This window comes from Osmerus eperlanus, chromosome 16 (genome assembly GCF_963692335.1).
Source record: "Osmerus eperlanus chromosome 16, fOsmEpe2.1, whole genome shotgun sequence".
Taxonomy (NCBI): Eukaryota; Metazoa; Chordata; class Actinopteri; order Osmeriformes; family Osmeridae; genus Osmerus; species Osmerus eperlanus.
In genome coordinates this window covers 12,555,264-12,575,270 of record NC_085033.1, presented here as the reverse complement: position 1 = coordinate 12,575,270, position 20,007 = coordinate 12,555,264, and the positions used below count along the sequence as shown (strand labels likewise).

The 20,007-nt window shown below is 45.5% G+C and overlaps 2 protein-coding genes across 2 annotated transcripts in view; both read right to left on the bottom strand.

Moving 5' to 3' along the window:
- Positions 1-529: 529 nt before the first annotated feature.
- On the bottom strand, positions 530-2,874 carry tmem236 (transmembrane protein 236). Its single transcript, XM_062480658.1, has 4 exons — positions 2,446-2,874; positions 2,235-2,307; positions 1,374-1,497; positions 530-1,177 (listed from the first exon to the last, which is right to left on the bottom strand). Exons 1-4 carry the CDS (start codon positions 2,697-2,699, stop codon positions 552-554), a joined length of 1,077 nt encoding a protein of 358 aa, XP_062336642.1. The 5' UTR covers positions 2,700-2,874; the 3' UTR covers positions 530-551.
- Positions 2,875-3,010: 136 nt separating this feature from the next.
- LOC134035997 (collectin-12-like) overlaps positions 3,011-20,007 on the bottom strand; it is a 30,784-nt gene continuing 13,787 nt past the window's right edge. Inside the window, 22 exon segments of the mRNA XM_062480660.1 lie at positions 3,011-5,348; positions 5,954-6,075; positions 6,184-6,352; positions 6,464-6,518; positions 6,617-6,704; positions 6,822-6,910; positions 7,079-7,144; positions 7,147-7,172; positions 7,305-7,500; positions 7,824-7,914; positions 8,528-8,674; positions 8,774-8,869; positions 8,974-9,049; positions 9,357-9,441; positions 10,493-10,578; positions 12,381-12,464; positions 12,636-12,745; positions 12,922-13,061; positions 13,167-13,673; positions 13,875-14,918; positions 15,077-15,163; positions 18,733-18,855. Coding sequence (XP_062336644.1) covers positions 5,135-5,348; positions 5,954-6,075; positions 6,184-6,352; positions 6,464-6,518; positions 6,617-6,704; positions 6,822-6,910; positions 7,079-7,144; positions 7,147-7,172; positions 7,305-7,500; positions 7,824-7,914; positions 8,528-8,674; positions 8,774-8,869; positions 8,974-9,049; positions 9,357-9,441; positions 10,493-10,578; positions 12,381-12,464; positions 12,636-12,745; positions 12,922-13,061; positions 13,167-13,673; positions 13,875-14,918; positions 15,077-15,163; positions 18,733-18,855 — 3,701 coding nt within the window. The 3' untranslated portion in view covers positions 3,011-5,134.

The window sequence follows — 20,007 nt, the reverse complement described above, 5'->3', positions numbered from 1 at the left end:
GTCATGTAACACATTACATACAATATGTTAATAATAAGGGATACGTTTTATGATAATTTCAACACATTTATATTGTCATGATGTTTTGAAGCTACTGACTGGGGAATCAACATGGCTAAACATCAGCATGTCTGACTGTCTCTCCACCTTCAAGAAAAGGCTCAAGACGCACTTGTTCCGGGAGTACAATGGTACTTAGGAATGGTTCGCTTGAGCCGATGTTAGTTTCCTCAAGGATCACAATGACTCTTGCTCAGAGACTTGTTGCTCTTGTGGTTAGTGGTAACTGATTTAAATTTCTCGCTGTGATATAGTTTTATTATTGTTGCTTGTTTTTTCTACAGGTACACTTGCACTTATAGCGGTTCATGTTGTTTGTTGTTCATCTTGTTGTTATTATCAGTGACCTATGCACTTTGTAAAGCTCTCTCTTGGAAGTCGCTTTGGATAAAAGCGTCTGCTAAATGAATAAATGTAAATGTAAAATGTAAATGTCCCATGAAGACTGTCCACAAAGGACCTCAAAAGTTTGATCTCCAGTAGGTGGAACCTCAGAACATGCTTTCCCTCCCAAATAACTTCAGCTTCGTCAAAAAATTGAAATAAATATACGCGAGACACACCATCAGATTCTTCACAGGATACAGTACAGGTGTCACGTAACCAAACACAATGATCAGAGCAATCCGCACGACAAGGAAAGGAAAATCCTGCGTGACAAACCCGGCCGAGGACAGCAAGGCATTATGGGGCGTGATGACCAGTCTCAGCATGGACAGGTAAGCCAGGATGTAGACGGGGATCACCCAGCCCGAGAAGAAGACGGCAGGCTCCCCCGCCACGCGCACCATCTCCACCGTGTCCATCCAGAACAGGAAGCTGTCCACGACGACCTCCGACCTCGTGTCCCGCGCCCACAGGAAGCGGAGCAGGCCGGAGGGCGAGCCTGAAGACGAGTACAGGTAAGCGGCGCTAGCAGGTCGTGAGCTGGTTGCTGACAGGCTGTACTGGTCCCGGTCGCCCCATCGCTCGGTGGCGGTTCCGTTCCTGTTGTCGGGTTGGGCCGGTGACCCGTTCTGGACTCTGTCAGAGTACAGCTGGCCCGCCACCGTGCTGACCTGCTCCAGGTGGGTGAGGACTGGGCCGGGGATGTCAAGGTCAAACTCAAGGCTGTCCACTGGCAAGAACAAGAGGACAAATCTAAATCAGCATGCGCATCATTACAAGGTTATCGCAAAACCAAATCTAATTGATTTAGTCCCAATTGATTTTAAAGGGAGAGTCCACTAAGGGGCGTGCTGTCGTTTTGTAACACGTGACAGGTCTTTCTTACAAAAGCAGAGCTGGAGGCTAATACGGTTTGACAGTGTTACCTTTGCCAGTGAGTCGACAGGGTCGAATCCTTTCTATGATGTCCACACAGATGAGGGAGAGGAACACCAGTGAAACAGGAAGCTCAGTGAGGGGGTCATACCTTAGTCCCCGGTCCACCTGCACCTGCAGTGACAGAGAAGAGGGACTCTGGGATACTTTCGAAACAGAAGGTAAAAAGAAACAGTTCTTCTCTTCTAGGGGAAATGAAAGTCTTCTTTTGGCCTTGGAGTGGTTTTAGTGATAATTCATTATCACTTATGTCATACTTTAAAGAAAAAAATTATAATTTCACATAATTGATCAATTACTTAAAAGGACAGTTGCCTCTCCAGTGTAGATATGACTTAACCCTTGTGTTCTCCTCGGGTCGTTCTGACCCATCAGTCATTGTGACCCACCGTCGTATTGCGACAACTTTACCGCATACAAAAACAAAGTGAAGCATTTTCTTTTAACCGTCGGGCTGTCTCAGACCCCCCACATTGCGAAGGTTAAAAGAAAAGTATTTTTATTTGTTTTTGTATTGGGTAAAATTGGGTAAACACAATGATGGTTCGTTATGAACCTTTGGGTCATGTGACCCGAAGGCAGCACGAGGGTTAAGTCTGGGTTAATGGCCAACAAGTTTTGTTCAAGGCTAGTTACTGAGTATCTAAGGTTTCACCCTTGTCATAGTCCTGTGACCAAAAGTATTTCCTTGCTTTCCTTATTGTTTTGTGGTACTATGACTCTAGTCACAATTCTCACATAAGTGGTTTAGTAATTCTGCATATACCAAAGTTTTTCTCTTGATGAAATAACATGAAATTGCGTATAGTGCGGCTTCAGATTAAGAGCAACCGACTGTGATGATACTGTACCTTGGAGCTGGCTATTATGATCGCAAAACATGGTAATGTGGCAAGCAGTACATAGGCCAATGTTGTTGGTCTCCTGAAAGAAAAACATGGATTTTAGCTTCTATTCATCTTCCTAGTGGGCTACCTCCATATTTAAAACCACCTCACCTCAACCTCCATCAAGGCTCTCGCTACTCAGTCAGTCCTCCCTGTTACACACGTCCCAACTCACCACTGCGTGATCTCCGTGATGCACCTGCGTTGCTTGATGATGAGGTACTTGAGAGGGACCCACACCAGCAGAGTGACCGAGGTCACGTAGGCGATGGACGCCGCCACCACCAGCCAGTAGGCCGTCAGATCCCCCCCTCTCACGTGACGCATTAGCGCCGCAAAACGCTCCATGACAACAAACACAGGCACGCTCAGCGCCGCGAACTGCAGCACCTCGTAGAGGACGAGTTTGATGGTCCGACCCCGGAGCATTCTGAAATCCTTCTGGGTACAGTGTCACAGGTGAGTCTTCAGGGCCGATGTTGTCTTCTGGAATGCTAAATCTCCCACGGGAACTAGTGACCCTTCCTCTGGACTCTGCACACTCGCTATGCTTAGTCTGCACTGAGATTCTTAATGCTTTTACTGCCAAGGCAATGAGGCAGTTTACTTTTTATTGAGTCACAAAAAGAAGCACTATAATTGTCCTCCGTAGAAGAGCAGGCATACGTTGAGCCTTGGACTGGTCAACTGACTCATTTGTAATGAGTGAGGATACAGAATTGGCAGAGTTATTCATAGTGTTAGTTTTAAGGGGTTCGATTTACTGGAGGTTATGCAGGAGGAAAAACATGTTTGGAGCATATACAGTATTTACAAAGGTAACAGCTCTACCTAGTGGTACACCAACGTGGTCGAACAGAATTAAAACAGAATTATGTACATTTGGCCTAGTTTTATTGTGAATACCAATTAATAAGTAATGGTTAAAAGAGATAAATACAAACAGCAGGGTACACTGAACAGAACTTTTACAACGTTTTAAAAGTAAAAGTTAAAAAACAGGCATCTCTTTACTGTACATTAAAGTAGCATCAGGGGGTCATCTGCATCCATCTTGCAGTGCAAATAATTGGCGTGGTTGTCATGACAACTGGCTCATTAGCCCGAGGTTCCCCCTCCTCCTCAGCACCCCTGCTACATCACCCTCACAACACTGTAGTTGACCCATAGATTAGCTCCTGACAGGGTCTAGTCAACAATCTGAAACCTTAACCATCCGATTTGCACAATCCGCATTTTGAAACGTACTCACTTCCCATGGGGTCACTGTCATTCAAGCCCCTTCTCACCCAGCAAGAGAGGTCACATTGCAAATCGAAATGTCTACAGGCCTTAACATCACACATCAGCTTACTACGTCGTCCAGAACCACTAGTGCTGGACTTCTTAACAATTGCTTCGTTAACTGTAATAAATATTCATTAGCGTTGAAGGTTATGCGTTTGCCTGAAAGGGTTTTGAGAGAAACAATAAAAAAATGGGAGGGAGACATCAATTCCCACAATGCCATTTGATTCTTCTCTACCATATAACAGCAGCTCCTGGATATTAAGTTTCAAAGAGAAGAACACTCCTGTGTACAATTTAAATATACAACTAAAATCAGGCAGAATATTACATAATACATACTTTTTTCTCAATATTACATATTTTTTAATGTGCTGTGCATTTAAAATAACAATAAATCAACAAATATAAATTAAAATGCTATACAATAAAAGACAAACTCCCCCCAAAAAATAAACTCATTTTAACACTGACTAAAGATATGCTTCAGAAACATCAGGGGCATTTGAACGGCCAGCCTAATATCACCATGACAACGGTAGTGTTTGCTAGTATTCCACCAAAACTAAAAGAGAAAAACATGCACAGATATAGTGCTGCCTTCTTTAGTTTATCATTAGCTTCGTTTCTATTTACCCTTTCTTCTTTCCAACGCCCTACACCTGGCTAAACATTTCGGATGCTGGTCCAGGTGAGTGTTTGGTAGTGCGTCGCCAGAGTGAGAGGGTCTCTATCCTGTAACACTTCTAGACAGGGCTGCCTTTTACCTCAGGAGTAGGAAGCATTTGCCTTCCCGAAGGGAACGAGCCGTGAAAACAGTGTGACGAGACTCCCTCCTGCTCACCCATGCTGCGCCTGCCTCACGCTGCCCTATCAATCAAGAGCACACTAAGGCAGGAAGGTGGGAGACTTAAGACCATTTGAATGAAGAATCTGTTTTAACTAAACCCTGCAGGCCCTCTACTGTCAAACACTAGACCACAAGGACGTTAGGGGGCCTCACTAACAGTACAGTACAGTATTTACAACGCGTGCATGCTCCAGTTCTTTAGTTCTTTTCTTCGGAAAGTGGCTTCAGTCTTCAGTACTTCTAAAACAACGCGACAGTTGCGCCGAATGACGCAATGCAACGTCTTCAGCTTCACTCAACAAAGTAGTGTCCTTTAGTAAAAAAAAAAAAAAAAAAAAAAAAAAAAAAAAAAAAACAAGAATGAAATGTGAGAGGCGGGAAAAACCTGTTTTTGTCTTGGCTTGGGAACAGCACTCCGGGTCAGCTGGAATGCTTGGGTATAACCAAGGGCCCTTCCATTGTTTGGGTTTAGTGTGTGTGAGGGGGACAACGTTGAATCTTGAGAACTGTGTTTGGTCTGAACCCACGTTTGTGTCAATCTGTGCAGAACCTGTCAATGTAGTATGTGTGTGTTGAATCTGTACATCCTGTGTGTGTGTGTGTGTGTGTGTGTGTAACAGTAGCTGTGTGTGGCTGTAGATGCTGTGTGTCCTGTATGTACAGTGCCAAGTATGTGTGCGTGTTTAGGTGTGTGTGTGTGTGACTGTGTTTGACCTCCAGGGGGCTCCTATAGCAGGGTTTTCTCTGGGTAGGGGTTCTGGTGGTTGTCTGACAGGGGCGGGGGGAGGTTGTGGCCGGCCGGACCGCTGTAGCTGGCCTGGCTCTGGGTCAGGCCTACGGGAACGTTGGCTGTGTTCTGGTAGGATTGGACGTCTGCAGGGGCCATGCTGCCGGGGCCTGGACTGTAGACCGGGGGCTGGCCCATGTACATGTGGACATCACTGTGAACAGCAGGGACAGGACAGTCACTACACACCTGGAGTGGAACTCAAATGTATCGACCACTTTGGTTTGATCAGGATAGGTTCTCAATCACATCTAAAGCCCAAAGAGGATGAGGCGAAGGAATCTAATAATAATAATAATAATAACTAGAGGGTACAATTTCTGGGGAAATTGTAGGGTGTGTAATAATAAGTATGCATTTTTATATAAAATATACAGAAATATCAGTTTTAAAAATGTCATTCAAAAACGGACCCCTGTGCAACCGACGCAAGCAAGCACACCCTACAATTTCCCCAGAAATTGTACCCTGTCTAGTAGTATTTGTAATGCACTTTATATTTAGCTAAAATCTCAAAGTGCTACAGGTTAAAAACAAGAAAGGGCGCAAAAAAAATCATGTTGAACAAAAAAGAAAATCTGTTGTGTTCAAAGTTAAAGCCTTTTGTTAAAAAACAGTTTTTTTTGCTACAGATATGTTTATGGTTATTCCTGATTCCTGCTGTAACGGTGGAATTTACTCTCATGGATAAATAACTCTCTCTCTCCATTGGTCTGTCCCTCCATCTAGCTCTCTGTCTGTGGGGCCCTGTGCTCTGACCTGGGAGCAGGCTGTCCTGCCATGGGGGCTCCTCCCTGGAGCTGCTCCAGGGACCCAGGGTAGCCCTGCACCGCTGGGCCGCTCAGAGCATACGAGCCCCCCGCAGACTGGCCCGCGTACACCTGGGGATACACACACACACACAATGAGTGGAAATAACCCACAAGCATTACCCAAGAATCCTACACCAAGCTACCAGTAAAGAGTGAGTGTGTGTGTGTGTGTGGTACCTGCGGGGCTGTGTTGGCAGGCTGCTGCTGCTGTTGCTGCTGCATGTAGTACTGCTGGCTCTGGAGCTTAGCGTACATGGTGTAGACGGGGTCCTCGTTCATCAGCTTGGCGTACAGAGACATGGCCTCCATAACCTTCACATTCAGGTCTGACAGCTCCGAGTGTTTCCTGGAAACCAAAACAAACACGCATGTGGTCGGGCGTCATTAATTAGGTGTGCGTGTGACGTTCAACATACACAAAAGCTGACATGTTATGGTTGTGACGCGAAAACTGTACCTGTCAATGTCCTCCAGCTTCTGGTCGATGAGGGGCCCCATCTGGTTGCAAGCACCTGGGAACACACAGGAACAACACATGTACTCACAGCCGCGGTGACATTACTGATTAGACTGTCCTGCTCTCCCGGCGGGAGGGCGTCACATGACTGACCTTCCAGCTGGAGGAGCTCGCAGGCGTCCGACTGGTTATCTGTGGGGTCAGCACTCTGAATCATCTGCAGGAGCTGGTCCATCTTCTCCTGAGACACACAGAGCGGGGTTTGCAAGGATTGTCTGTCTGTCTGTCTGCCAGCTAATGTGCAGACATCGGGACATGTAACTCATGCAGGAGGCAGAACAACAGTCTGTGAGGGTACCTCATCGATGAAGGCGGGCTCAGGTTCAGGCTCTATGGTCTCCACCTGGATTTCCTCACTGAACTGGACCGTCTTCTTCTCTGTCTTCACTGTGGACGGACAGGGGGAGGGGGGTGACGGGGTCGATCAGCTGCTTCGAGGATGGAGGGAGGGAAGGGAGGGAAGGTGTGAGGGGAGGGTATGAGGGAAGGTGTTAGGGAGAGGGAGGGAAGGTGTTAGGGAGAGTGAGAGGGGAGGAAGTGAGTGAGAGAACTTACTCATCTCAGGCTCTGCAGTGAGGTCAGCAGTAACAAAGTTTGAGGGGAACAGCCCGACACCCTTTATGTTTCCCCCTTCCACCAGTTGGGGTCACTGTAACCAAAGAAAACCCCATGAGGGCTGTTAACCCAGGCAGAACTCTGCCCTCGGCTCTAAGAGACGTTCAAGAAGAAGGCACAGAGGGACTGAGCCAGGAAGCCTTGAGATTGGAGGGCCAATGTTTACCTGTCATCCAGGATGGTGATGATCTCGCCTGATTTGAAGGTGAGCTCGTTGTCCTCGGCTGCTTCAAAGTCGTAGATGGCGCGCACCTTCCTCCCCTCAGCCTTCTGGGAGGACAGGAGGCTGGAGGCGCTGGGGTAGAGGCTCGACAGGGGCGTGTGAGGCTGCAGCCTCTGCTCCTTCAATGACAACTCAATAGCTAGGGAGAGAGAGAGAGAGGATTGGAGAGAGAGAGAGAGGGTTGGAGAGAGAGAGAGAGAGAGGGTTGGAGAGAGAGAGAGAGAGAGGGTTGGAGAGAGAGAGAGAGAGAGAGAGAGAGAGAGAGAGAGAGAGAGAGAGAGAGAGAGAGAGAGAGAGAAAAGGGAAAGAGATGTCTCAGACATTTTCTAAATTCCTTAATTATCCCCTGAGGATAACGAAACACTTTGAAGTTAAGTGCTTTGTGGTAATACCACACCGCTCCACCTACTTAAACTGACAACAAATCAATGTTTTGATCGAGGTCACAGCAGAAGCATTTACCTTTGGCCAGGTCCTCTTCCTCCTTTTTGTTGGTTGAGGTGGAGGGATCTTTAGCTACTAACGCAGGGCTGGCTTTGGCCTGCTCTGCAGCCTGTTCACACACACAACCATAGACAAAGACCATCAGAATCTCCACACAATAAACATCACACCAAAATACTAATTTCTAGCTCACACAATTTCAAAAAAACATTCACTTAGCAGACACTTAAATCCAAAGCGACATAGAAAACCGCAGATATAGCCGGCACAGCAGATAATCAGCCATCGGAAATACATTTACATTTAGTCATTTAGCAGACACTCCAGAGCGACTTACAGTAAGTACAGGGACATACCCCCCGAGGCAAGTAGGGTGAAGTGCCTTGCCCAAGGACACAACATCATTTTTGCACGGCCAGGAATCAAACCGGCAACCTTCTGATTACTAGCCCGATTCCCTAACCGCTCAGTCACCTGACTCCCTCCCTCCCTGAATAACCTGCTTTTAATGGTACTTCAGAAGTTTGACCCAGATTCTACAAACACGCAGGCTGTTCCGGACATGCCCATCACGGAGCCAGTCCGGTCCCGGGCCGGAGCCCCGGTCCCGGGCCGGAGCCCCGGTCCCGGGCCGGAGCCCCGGTCCCGGGCCGGAGCCCCGGTCCCGGGCCGGAGCCCCGGTCCCGGGCCGGAGCCCCGGTCCCGGAGCCTGGCACACCCACCTGGGAGCCCACGGCAGGGAAGGTGACTCCCTGCTCCCTCAGGTTTTTGATCATGGCTGAGATGAGGCTGAGCTGGGGGTCGTTGCGGAAGTCCTCCGCCCACTCCACCATCAGGGCCTTCAGCTTCTCACACACTTTGGGATGACCCTGGAAAAAGCGTGCGCGAACACACACACACTCATAAGCTTGCGACTCCTGTTCAAACTGCCACAGCCAGCTAAGTACGATGGTAGAAGCTATTCAAACCTTGTTTAACACATTGCTGACTTCACTGGCGAACTCTCTGGAGCACACTTCTAAATGGAAGATTTTCCCGCAGTTTGAAACACAGGCGCCCAGTAGCTGTGAGGAGTGAAATCATAATGTCAGACAACATAGCGACTCGGGCCAGTCTGAGGTACTGCTCTGTTAGGTCCACTAACGATGTGGACAGTCCAGCTGCTTACAGTCAGTGCCTGCATGGCCACATGAGGATCCTTGTGGTTCACTCTCCTCATTATCGACCGGAGACATTCTTTAGGCCTGGAAGGGGAATGAGAAATGTTCATAAAGGCCCTAGGTAGTGTATAGGGGTATAGATCTCTACATGACTGAAGAGACATTACTGAAAGTCCATTAGAAAGGCATGTGCTCAGTTTTTCCGGTTGGTATTTATCAATGGTTACATCCAGGAAGAGAATAAAGGTGGATGCATTTAAAATACGGTTCAGACAGGGTATTAATCCTCTCTGTCCTTCATGAAACATGACAAGTTATATGGGCAAACAGTGCACCACAACGCTATTTCATTAGCTGGTTCACATGACAACCACAGTTCTGTGGAACTGACCCGGTGCGTGACTGTCCTATCTTATCACAGATGTCCAGAATGAGGCCCCAGTCCTCAGCAGTGTTCATCTCACTGGTTGCTTTCTCTGCAAAGGAGAACAGCACATTTTATATTCATTCACATCACTGACTGGCAAAGACATGACATTGATTTTATTGGATCTTTTTAATTCGATCAAGTAATATCAATGTTTTGGACTACCGCGCACACACGCAAAGTGTTTCACAGTGTTAGGATGTGGTAAACACTTATTACACAAGAGAACTTCTGAGGCAAAGAGAAAGGAAACGAAACATACATGTGGTTACACACATACCACTTACACACCAAGCATTATCAAAAATGATACATGATTAGTACACTAGCTAGCTTCTTATCAGGATTCGTCACATATGGAGCTACAGTGATGATAGTCTCCAGCACAAATGTAGGCTCTATCCTAACTAACCAGCTGCTGTAACTTACGTCTATGACTATTAACTACATGGCATCCCTCTCAAACAACATGACACCCGTAGCTAGCTAGCTAACGTACTGAATACAGCGAAACTTGTTTGTCCTACACTACAGCTGCCCAGCTTTATTTTATTGGCAAGTCTGCTTATCGAAAACAGCTAGTTAGCAGGACATGTAGTAAAAGTATTTAGCTAACAATCTATAAATTGTGGTTATAGTACTTTTATCAGCAGTAGCTTGGCAAGGTAGTAGCTAAGTATACTTAAACTTATCTATTCCCATCAATAACAATATCTGGACATGGCAGGTGCCCGACTGCTAGCTGCCCGACTGGCAGCTTGCCAGCTAACGGTGCTAGATTATAGCCTGAAAAATGTTAGCTTGACAGCTAAATTAGGTAACAGTCTGGCTAGCACTAGCTAGCGAACCGTTGGCATCCAAAGTCAGATTATGGGGATGGATCTCCCACAACAACAAGGACGGTTTAATAACAATTTATTAGCAACACGACACATTGCTGACAAAACATTTTAGTGGACTTCGAACTTGTCTAGCTTACTGGCTAGCAGGAAAATACAAACAAAGCATAACCAATGGTCTACTGATTAGCTAGCTAGCTAGCTAGCTAGCCAAGCTATTTGGGTAGCTACTGTACCATGATAACATCAGGCTCAACTCACCAACATCTTGCTCAAATGGATTAGACGTGAAAAGAGGCATTGCCGAAATGTTGACTGTCACCGAGTCCGCCTTGTTTTTTTCTCTTCTGTGAAGTTATCTTTATGTCAGCACCTATTAAGTGAATAAAAATGCATAGTATAAGAGACAGTAGTGTTAGCAGCGTTGGCTGAGTCTAGACTACACAGTCACTCCTTGATCAGACGGCTGAGCATTCTGGGTAATCAGGATAAAGGCAGTGGCTAGTTTATCACTTGTAATGATGTAGGCTAATCAAAATTAAAGTCAGGAAAAGTATCATTTACTGTCTAGTAGCTAATGAATTGTGTACATATAGTATACAGTATTATAAATAAAGTCTGCTAAATAAAAACTATTGAAATCTAAATAAAAATGTTTACAGTAACTTACTCTCTTCAGTCATCTGGTACTGGGCGCTAACCTGTCATCGGGTGAGAATCACATGACATGCTGTTATATAGCTCGCCTACTCATCACTTCTCCACAACTCTGTAACATTGGCGCCTCATTAAATGTTTCAGTCCAGTCAGGAGTTTGAGGATAGCCAACATTGGCATGGTGGAAGGTGGACTAAAAAGGTTACGTACAACATGAATAAGCAGGACATTTGCGAAACCAGCAGTGGTCTTAAACATGGCTTTGAATAAACAGTTAAAAACAGCACTTGTTGGTTCCATGAGGTACCGTTGTGTCCTTCTCCATTCAGATATTTCCCTTCAGATAATAGTATCAGATACAGAGAAAAATCATTACACCAGTTTGTGTTTGCCATTTTCTTTTATTGTATACAAATCAGTGTGAGAGGTAATTGATTAGTGACTTATTCAAATCAAACTGGGCCTTCAGTGGATAATGTGTTGTTGAAGAGGCTATAATTGGGCGTAGGAACTTTTCCCTAAGCAGCAACTGTACGGTAAGGGTATCCAGGGTTAAATCATACATATATTCCTTAGATAGCAATTGATTAAAGCTATGTAAAATAGAAATATAACATTTGTACATATTTGGCTTAACATTGAACAGAACATTTCATGAGGTTATATGCTTTACCAGTACAGTTCAACTATATCAAGCTTCTTGTTGGCAGTCTAAGGCCTCAGAACTTATTTTGCACTACACAGCAGCATTGCTAACATTGAACATGAGTTCTCAAATAAAGATTTTTCACATTGATAATCTTTTAGAGTTCAACATCGATATGATTAAAATGTACAGTACTTAATTTTCTGAAAACATACCGAAAAGGAGGTTATTGTTGCAACAAACTGTAATGTTCCAAACGACTAATTTCAAACAACAAAAATGTTTGCATTGTTTTCCAATATTGTAACAAAATGATATACAAGATTATTTTCTCAGATTTTCAGAATATATTGTGAAAAGTATTTACATATAGCTATACAAGAACGGCGGCACCAAAAGTTTCCAACTGAGATTGCGTGTGAGTGTCCTGTAAATTATTTTGTTCTTGTGACAGCACTTCACTCTGTGTGGTGTTTGGGGTTTCTGTCGGTCTGCAAGACGACAACAAATGATGGCCAAGTCTAGGCTTTGGTCCCAACTGGAACTGTTGTCCCAACTGCGTCTCAAAGAGTCCTGGGGTAATAGCCCAAATCCTTCATCATCTCATCCTTTCTTCTCCCAACAATGGCTGCTATAAAACGGGCACTGTAACTGTACAGAACAAGGGAACACATGAAACACAATTTGTAGTCAGACAAAGTCAGACAAACGGTTGGTCATAAAGACTAATCCATAATCGAGACTGAAGAAAGATGTGCACTTCATGAAAACCTAGGCTGTTACTTACTCTCTGCGCTGCGTTCACAGATGACCCCAATGCGGTCAGTGCAGTAGAAGTCGTTCCACTTGGCCTCGTAAATGAGGCCGGCACAGTCCTCTCCCTGCTCGTGGCCGTGGGACCAGTTGTCAGGCTGGCCTGGCTTCCACTTCCTATAAGGCCGTAAATAGTTAAACACTGAACATGTTTGTCAACATTCATGGAAAGTTACATGATTTTCTACAGTTTGTCAGTGTGATGGCCTCTAGATTAACAACTGGTTGAATCTCCAGAAAATATTGATTGAATTGACTGATCATTTGTTTGTTGATTGAACAACTCACGTAAATGTAGGCAGAGTTCCATCCACCCATTTCCACACGTTCTCTTCATCTTTGTCCGTCAGGCCCAGCCAGAAGTAACCCTTTCCTGTCATCCCTGTCCTCAACCATTCCTGGGGTGAAGGAGGACATTATTTGATCAGAACAACACATAGTATGAACAGTGTATATCCTATATATAGTATATATCATACATGTGAAATCATATATGTATAGGTTTACTGGTGTAGAGCTTTTTCTTTCTTGAGAAACCAAAGTGCAGTAATCTGTTAGGTTAGTCCTACTCTACCTGCTCTTCCTCGTTGTTCACTATGACCATAGAGGATGTCCAGTTAAGACAGAACTCCTGCGCCTCTTCAAAATTGAGCCGCTCTCCATCCGAGAAGTAGTAACACCTATCTCCAAAACCCCGCCACTTAGAATGACAGCCTGAAATACAAACGACCACAACTCTCACTAGTCACGCATGACATACTGTATAAAAGTGTGTGATGTACTCCAGATCTTTTTTTCCAGCTCACGTTCGTGACTCACCAAATGCAGTGGTGGGGGGTGCAGTTGTCTGAACCTGCTTTGACTCGGTGGGCATCGGTTCTGGAGGGGGAACAGGGATTGGCATCACCTGACCATTGAGTCCTGGTAGCCCTGGAGGACCAGGGGGGCCAACGGGGCCAACAAGCCCACGAGGACCCTCAATGCCCGGGACCCCAGCTAGCCCTCTGGGCCCCTGAGGCCCCTGTGCTCCCTGAGGTCCAGGCTGGCCATCTCTGCCTATGAGCCCCGAAGCTCCAGGCTCTCCCTTATCTCCAGGGGTCCCTGCCCGACCCCCTGAGCCCCTGGACCCTTTGGCACCGGGCACTCCCCGAGCACCAGGTGGACCCTTCATCCCTGGGACCCCTGGAGGTCCTGCAGAACCCTTCTCTCCCTTAGGTCCCGGCACCCCTGTGACCCCCTTATCTCCTCTTTCGCCCTTCTGGCCCTGCTGACCCACCGGGCCCTGCGGGCCCTTGTCTCCTCTGGCACCCCTCGGACCAGGGGGACCTGAAACACATAAACAGTTATTTACACAGCACCAGTCTGAATCACTTTTTTTAAATTGATAAACTCATTCCCAAGCATGTCTCCCCAACACAATAATTTGCCATTGTACTGTACAGTATGTGTGACATATTTGCTCTGCAGTAAATGCAGCGTGAGTGAGAGTATTTAAGGTTTGCTTCCCCCCATGTCCCTTGTGCTCACCCTGTAAGATGGTGAAGTTAGTGATGATCTGCGAGTGTTTACTATCCACTAGCTTCATCTCCTCCATGACCACAGAGAGGCTGCTGACCTCCTTGTCCAGCCTGGCTGTCAGCTCATCCTGCTGGGCCTTGAGGTCAGCGCTGTCTGCCCTGGCCTCCGCCACGCTCCCGTTCAGCCCCAGCAGCAGGTCCGAGTGGTGGGTCACCGTCTCGGCGCACGACCGCAGCCCGTTCAGGTCTGAGCTGATGGCGCCGAGCAGCTGCGTGGCGAAGCTCACGTTCCCCGTGACCTGGTCCATGTGGCCCTCTTGGCTGTCGAGGCGCGCCTCCGCCTCGTCGAACCGGCTCGAGGTGGCGTTGTCGTGGTCGCGCTGGCGGTCCATCAGCTCGCGGAGGCTCTGGTCGTGGTTCTCGGTCAGCGCCGAGGTGTTCTGGATCTGCCCCGCTAACGAGTTGAGCTGGGAGCCCATGTCCTCCAGGGCCTCCCCGTTGGCCCGGGCCAGCGCCGAGTTGTTGGCGGCCAGGACCTGGAGGTTCTGTACCTTCTCCCTCAGCCAGTCGCTATCGGCCCGGCTCTGCCGGGCCGTCTGCTGCAGGCCCTGGTAGTCGTTCTTCAGCTTCTGCACCGCCTGGCTGGCGTCCTCCACCGTCCTCTGGAGGGAGCTGAGGAGGCTCCGCTGCTGGGCCTGGGTGAAGTTCAGGGCGCTGATGCTCAGCTGGGCCTGGCCCTGCTCTTTCACCTGCTTCTGGAGCTCAGTCTGAAGCCTGGCCGTGTCCGACTGTAAGCCATCTATCTGGCCTCCGTACAAGGCTAAGGTTTGGTTGACCCCCCTCAGGGAGGCAGCATTGCCATCCAGCACGCTCTGCAAGGAGAAGTGGCCGCTCTGCATGTCCTCTCCCGTCACCTGGAGCTGGTCCAGGACCGCCCGGTTGATGGCATCCCGCTGGGAGATGTCGTTGAGCTGCCTCTGCAGCGTCTGGAGGTTCGACTTAAAGGACTGGATCTGACTGGTCGCGTTCTCTGACTTTTCCTCTGACTGGTCGTCTGGGAGAAGCAGGCACAATATCAAATGCACTTAACTTACGGCAAAATATTATATGTCATTAATCCACAGCGGGAGCTGTCAAATGAAGTCAAAATTTATTGACAGCTATAAAGTGTAAGTGCACGAGTATTAATAACTTTTTTCCTTCAGGACTTACCAAGCTTCTTCAAGTCTGTCTCCACAGCAATGATCTTGCCTCCATAGTTCTGCATGCCTTCTGACACGTTGTCCATCCGCTGAACCACTGAAACACGTACACACACAGCAACATGCATTGTCACAATGTTTCTTTCCTTTTCTTTCTGTTTCCAATTCCCTATGTAGTCTGTCCTGTACATTGCAATTGAACCTATAAGGTCTGTTACCATTAAAACCTATTCAAATATATGTACGGCTTTCAGATGAAAGCACAAAGGAAAGATGATGAAAGATGACACAGTACTCTGAGCTAACAGTGAAGCTTGCATCACAGAGGTGAACCTGATCCCCACAACCCCCCCCCCAACCTCCCTCACAACCCCTCGCAGCCCCCAGCCCCCCTCTCGTCCCCCTGCCGTCCCCAATCCCAATGTGTACAGACACTCAGAGGTTCACAAAGGAAATGCATGACACTTCATTTCCTCTGGAATGTGGCATGTTATACGGGGGTTGTCGTACGGGTTGGTTGCATGTGTCCTGCAGGAATGCAGCCTGTCTGTCTTCAGTTCACAAACTGATCCCTTCCTTCCATTAGTTATTACCAGATCAGTGGCCAAGGTCTCTAAATTGGACTTGTGGGTTAAGAAGGAACTAATGTCCATTAATTAAAGAGCACACAGCTATGATGAAGACTGGGTCCAGGCTAGTCCTCTCCTGCTTGTTAAAAACTGCTGGCTGGCATTTTGAACCATAGAGGGTGCTAATGTGTCCCCATATTACTGTAACAGCTCATGGCCAGTGTCGGGTCTTGCAAACACAGCGGAGAAAGAATGGAGAAGAGATTATGTCACAGCGTTATAAAATACCAAGGCGTTCATAAAGTGATCACTTTAATTTCTTGATCTAAATTGCTCTTCAGATTTCTGCTTTCCTTCTAGTCAATCACGAAGTTTGATCGTTTACACTAGTCAACATGTACAGCTGCTAACAGGTTCAGAGTTCACCAAGTTTTATGGCACCGGCTCTCCCATTCTCTGGACAAATTCCATTTATTTTCAGTGTGTTAGTCTGGTCTACATGTGTGTTTTTGTTATTCTTACCAGTACGGGGGTGTCTATCAAACACGGGGAAACACAACACAAAAACATCCAAGACACTCATTGTTATCATTCCAGACATGGCTTGGATTAGCAAACATATAGAAAACACAAAGTCTCGGGACAAACAAAAACACAGGGGTCTATTTCAAAGGCCTGTTGGTCAGTATTACCCAGGGAGAGAGAGTGTCAGCTGAACTCCTCTCTCTTTCCCTCTGTGATTCTGAGAAGGGTTTACCGATGGTCAACTTGGTCATGAAAAGGCTGAGACTGTTACTCAACCAGGGTGGAGACAGGGTGTATAATACTGCTATTCTGAGAAGGGTTTACCGGATGGTCAACTTGGTCATGAAAAGGCTGAGACTGTTACTCAACCAGGGTGGAGACAGACACTGGCTGCTGAGGTGCTAGGCATGACTGTGCATTAAGCTACGTTAGTAGGAAAACACTCAAATGAGCTGGAGAACGAAATCAGGTCTGACTAGCCAAGAGAAGCTAGTGATGTTTTCAACAGCAGGCGTTTGTTTGTTACTTGCAACGAAACTGAAACACGTTTGAAAAAGTGTATCAGACCAAACAGGGAAACTACTAGAAATGGTCTGGAATTGAAACTTAAAGATACTGTATTTCTGGGAATCCAAAGCTCTGTTTTTAGATTTGAACTCGTCCTGCAGGCAGCGCTCAGTCCTAGAGGGAACACAGAGTGTTTTGGACACTTGCATCAATTTGGGAGTGAACCTGTGGTTCATGGGACAACAAATTGCTACCAAGCCATAAAATCTCCTCTGGGGTAGTTAAGTTGAGAGCCAGGGTGGTCGTTTCGTGGATGCTCATCTGGGAGGCATTAGAGTCCAACCATCCAAATCACCTTGGGCTCTGGTACACCAAGACAATCCTGGACTGATCTGCTGAACACTGACTGTACTGACATTTACATTTTATTCATTTAGCAGACGCTTTTACCCAAAGCGGCATACAAATAGTGCATAATAGTAAGTACAGCAGACAATTAAGGCTCAGAAGTGCAGTTCTAACAATGTTAGAGTGGTTAGAGCATAACGGTCTGTATTTTACCAGAGAACATAGATATACAGTTTTGACTTAGATTAGTTAGATTATTTAATTCCTGAAACCACATACAGCTGCCATTCCCGACCTTTTCCACTTTGCGGCCCACTTGCATAGCAATATTTTTGCGGCCGCCCAACACATCACTTTCGTGTTAGTCACACATGTTTAACAACGCCCCGGTAGCTTAACAGTTTGGATCTGAATTTCCCCATTCGAATTTGAGCAGCCTGGATTTTGTTCTATTTGAATTTCTGAAGCTTACATTTTTTTTGCTAGAAATTGTGGGATCTGAATTTTACTTTTTTTTTTTTTGGACCGATAACAGGTCTTCCTCACGGAGATCTCTCCTGTTTCCTATTTTGGCAGATTTGTGTTGGAAACTCAGCAAGACTTGTTACATTACATTACCCATAGGGAACCAATATGACAGACCAATTATTTACGTGAGTTAACATTAACGACTAGCAAGCATGATGACAGATAATTGAGTACATTACAATGTAGCTAAATATTGTTAGTTAGCTAGCCTAGCTAACGTTACTGCTCAAATCCTAGATAGCTGGAGCTAGCCTAGTTAGCTCCTTTTACCATGTGTTAGATAAACCTTACCTTTGTAATTATCTATGTAGCTCGAAGCGTACAATTTGAACTCCTTTTCCCTTTTGCTTGAAGGGCAGCAACATACAATCCTATGTACATCGTTAATTGTCATTTTGGGATGACAACCCGAATTCCTCGTAAAAACCGTCATTTTTTTTAATTGAAGTGGGCGTATGCAAGTTAAGGTGGAAATGTTGTGCCAAGCGTATATATTGGCGTTTCGGTCATGATGAATTAAAGGCAAAATGTCATTTTAAAATTTGTAAGAATTTTTTAAATAATTTACCAACAGTATAAATATTTAGATATGTATTCATTTGTCATACTTTATTTTAATACTAATTGGTTTGGTCGCCCACCTGTATTACCCTAGCGCACCACTAGTTGGCCGTGGCCCACAGGTTGGGAATCGCTAAAGTATATTCCATTTTTATGGCTGTATTAGAGATGTTTGTGCTAGTGAATCTACAAAAATACATTCCATAGCAGTAGAGATAATATTTGGAAATGTTTCATGTGTCTGTCTGCCATGGCTGCCTTCTGTCAAACAACTTGAGTTACATGAGTAAACTTTACGTATAAGGCCTGAGTTGTAAAGCATGTTTTTCTGTTCCCAAATGTTTTATTTCTGAAAATGTCAACTGGATATTGAGAAACAGACTCTTCACACAAGACTTCTGGCTTCTATCCTATAAGATACTAGCAGACATTAAACTGCTCAGAGAAGAGGAGAGAGAGACAGAGAAGAAAAGAGAAAGAGAGGTCCGTTTGCTTAGACACTAACCACTTAAAGTTTCCCCAACCAGGACTGAACACAAACTACAAGAAGGCTGTCACGTTGGCTTAGAGAGCCATATAAGTGTACCGTTGTTTGGAGTTAGACAAAAACAATGGGTTGGGTACTTACCTTTGTATCCAAGAACAGCCACTGCTATGGTGAGCAGGGCACACAGTACATACAGGAGTGCGATTGCAGCTCTCAAGGCCCAGTCATTCTTACACTTGGTGCATTCTGTGCCTTCTTGGATGCCTGAAATTACACACGACACAACATGGCTTCAACAAATTGTATTCCCAACTGACTTTTAGAAGGTACTGTACAGTGTGCTAACTTAACATTTTGTGAAGTAACCGACTGTTGATTTCTCTACCACTGAAAGTAGCAAATAACCTTAAGAAAAGTCTACCAGTGACAAAGAAGGCAGTAAAAGTAGAGGGCCACATAAGCATAACCAGGGTGTCAATTCAAATAATTCATACAAGCAAAAACATTTACTTTATGCTCGATGGAAGTCCTTTTATTCACTTGCACACATGTTGACCACATGGTCGCTAAGGAGACCCAAAGCTGACCAGAAAGGGGATAGTCTCCATGACAAGCCATTTTAAAACTTGACTTGTTCAGTGACAGCACTGATCAATCAGATGTCACACAGGTTTAGTGATCTAAAACTACTCCTTTTAGCACCAGGTCACAATGTAATGTAAGACTTAGGTTGAATCTAGGTTGATTCTTTCCTTGATTCCTCACTTCCTCTCTCCTTGCCTGATCTCAAAATCCATTGGTGGAAACAGTCCAAAGGTTCGACTTTAAAACCCCTTCCAACAAGGACTGAAGGAGGCAAGGAGAAAAATTCAAGGAATTTACTTTTTAGATTATTCCTCAATTCCACGGCTAGAAAATTTGCATGACTTCATGAAAACTGACCCAGTGGCCTCTTGAGAAGAAAGTGAGAGAGCAGATGTTGTACAAACAACAGACAATAACAGGCCCTTTTGTGGGTGAAACTGCCACTCTTGCAATCAGATTAGCCTTCAAAACACAAAGCTTATTAATAAAAATCCAACTAACCAGAAATGCAGGGAGACACAATTTACACAAAAAGTACTTTGATTGTGTAATGTTAAGGTAGTCCAAACATGAACAGATGAGAGGTAGAGAAGGGAGTCATTCATTTTTCCTGTGTGAAAGTCAGGAAAACTTATGATGGTTTAGGTACAAATAAAAAATCCTCAGAAATGTATAAAATGTAATTTTTAGGTCAACAAGAAATTGCCCACTGTAATCTTTTCAACACATTCCAAAAGTCTGTTTAAATTTCACAAATAGGTTACTAAGATATTAGTGAGTTTTTTTAAATACACTAACAGTACACAACTCAACAATGCCTTCAAAGGATAG

What these genes read in the sequence shown, in the direction of transcription:
- tmem236 (XM_062480658.1), bottom strand. Translation starts at nt 2,699, where the DNA reads ATGCTCCGGGGTCGGACCATCAAACTCGTCCTCTACGAGGTGCTGCAG. An exon ending in TCATAATAGCCAGCTCCAAG is followed by an intron (nt 1,498 to 2,234) that starts GTACAGTATCAT and finishes CTGTCACTGCAG; the next exon opens with GTGCAGGTGGACCGGGGACT. An exon ending in CTGTCGACTCACTGGCAAAG is followed by an intron (nt 1,178 to 1,373) that starts GTAACACTGTCA and finishes TGTTCTTGCCAG; the next exon opens with TGGACAGCCTTGAGTTTGAC.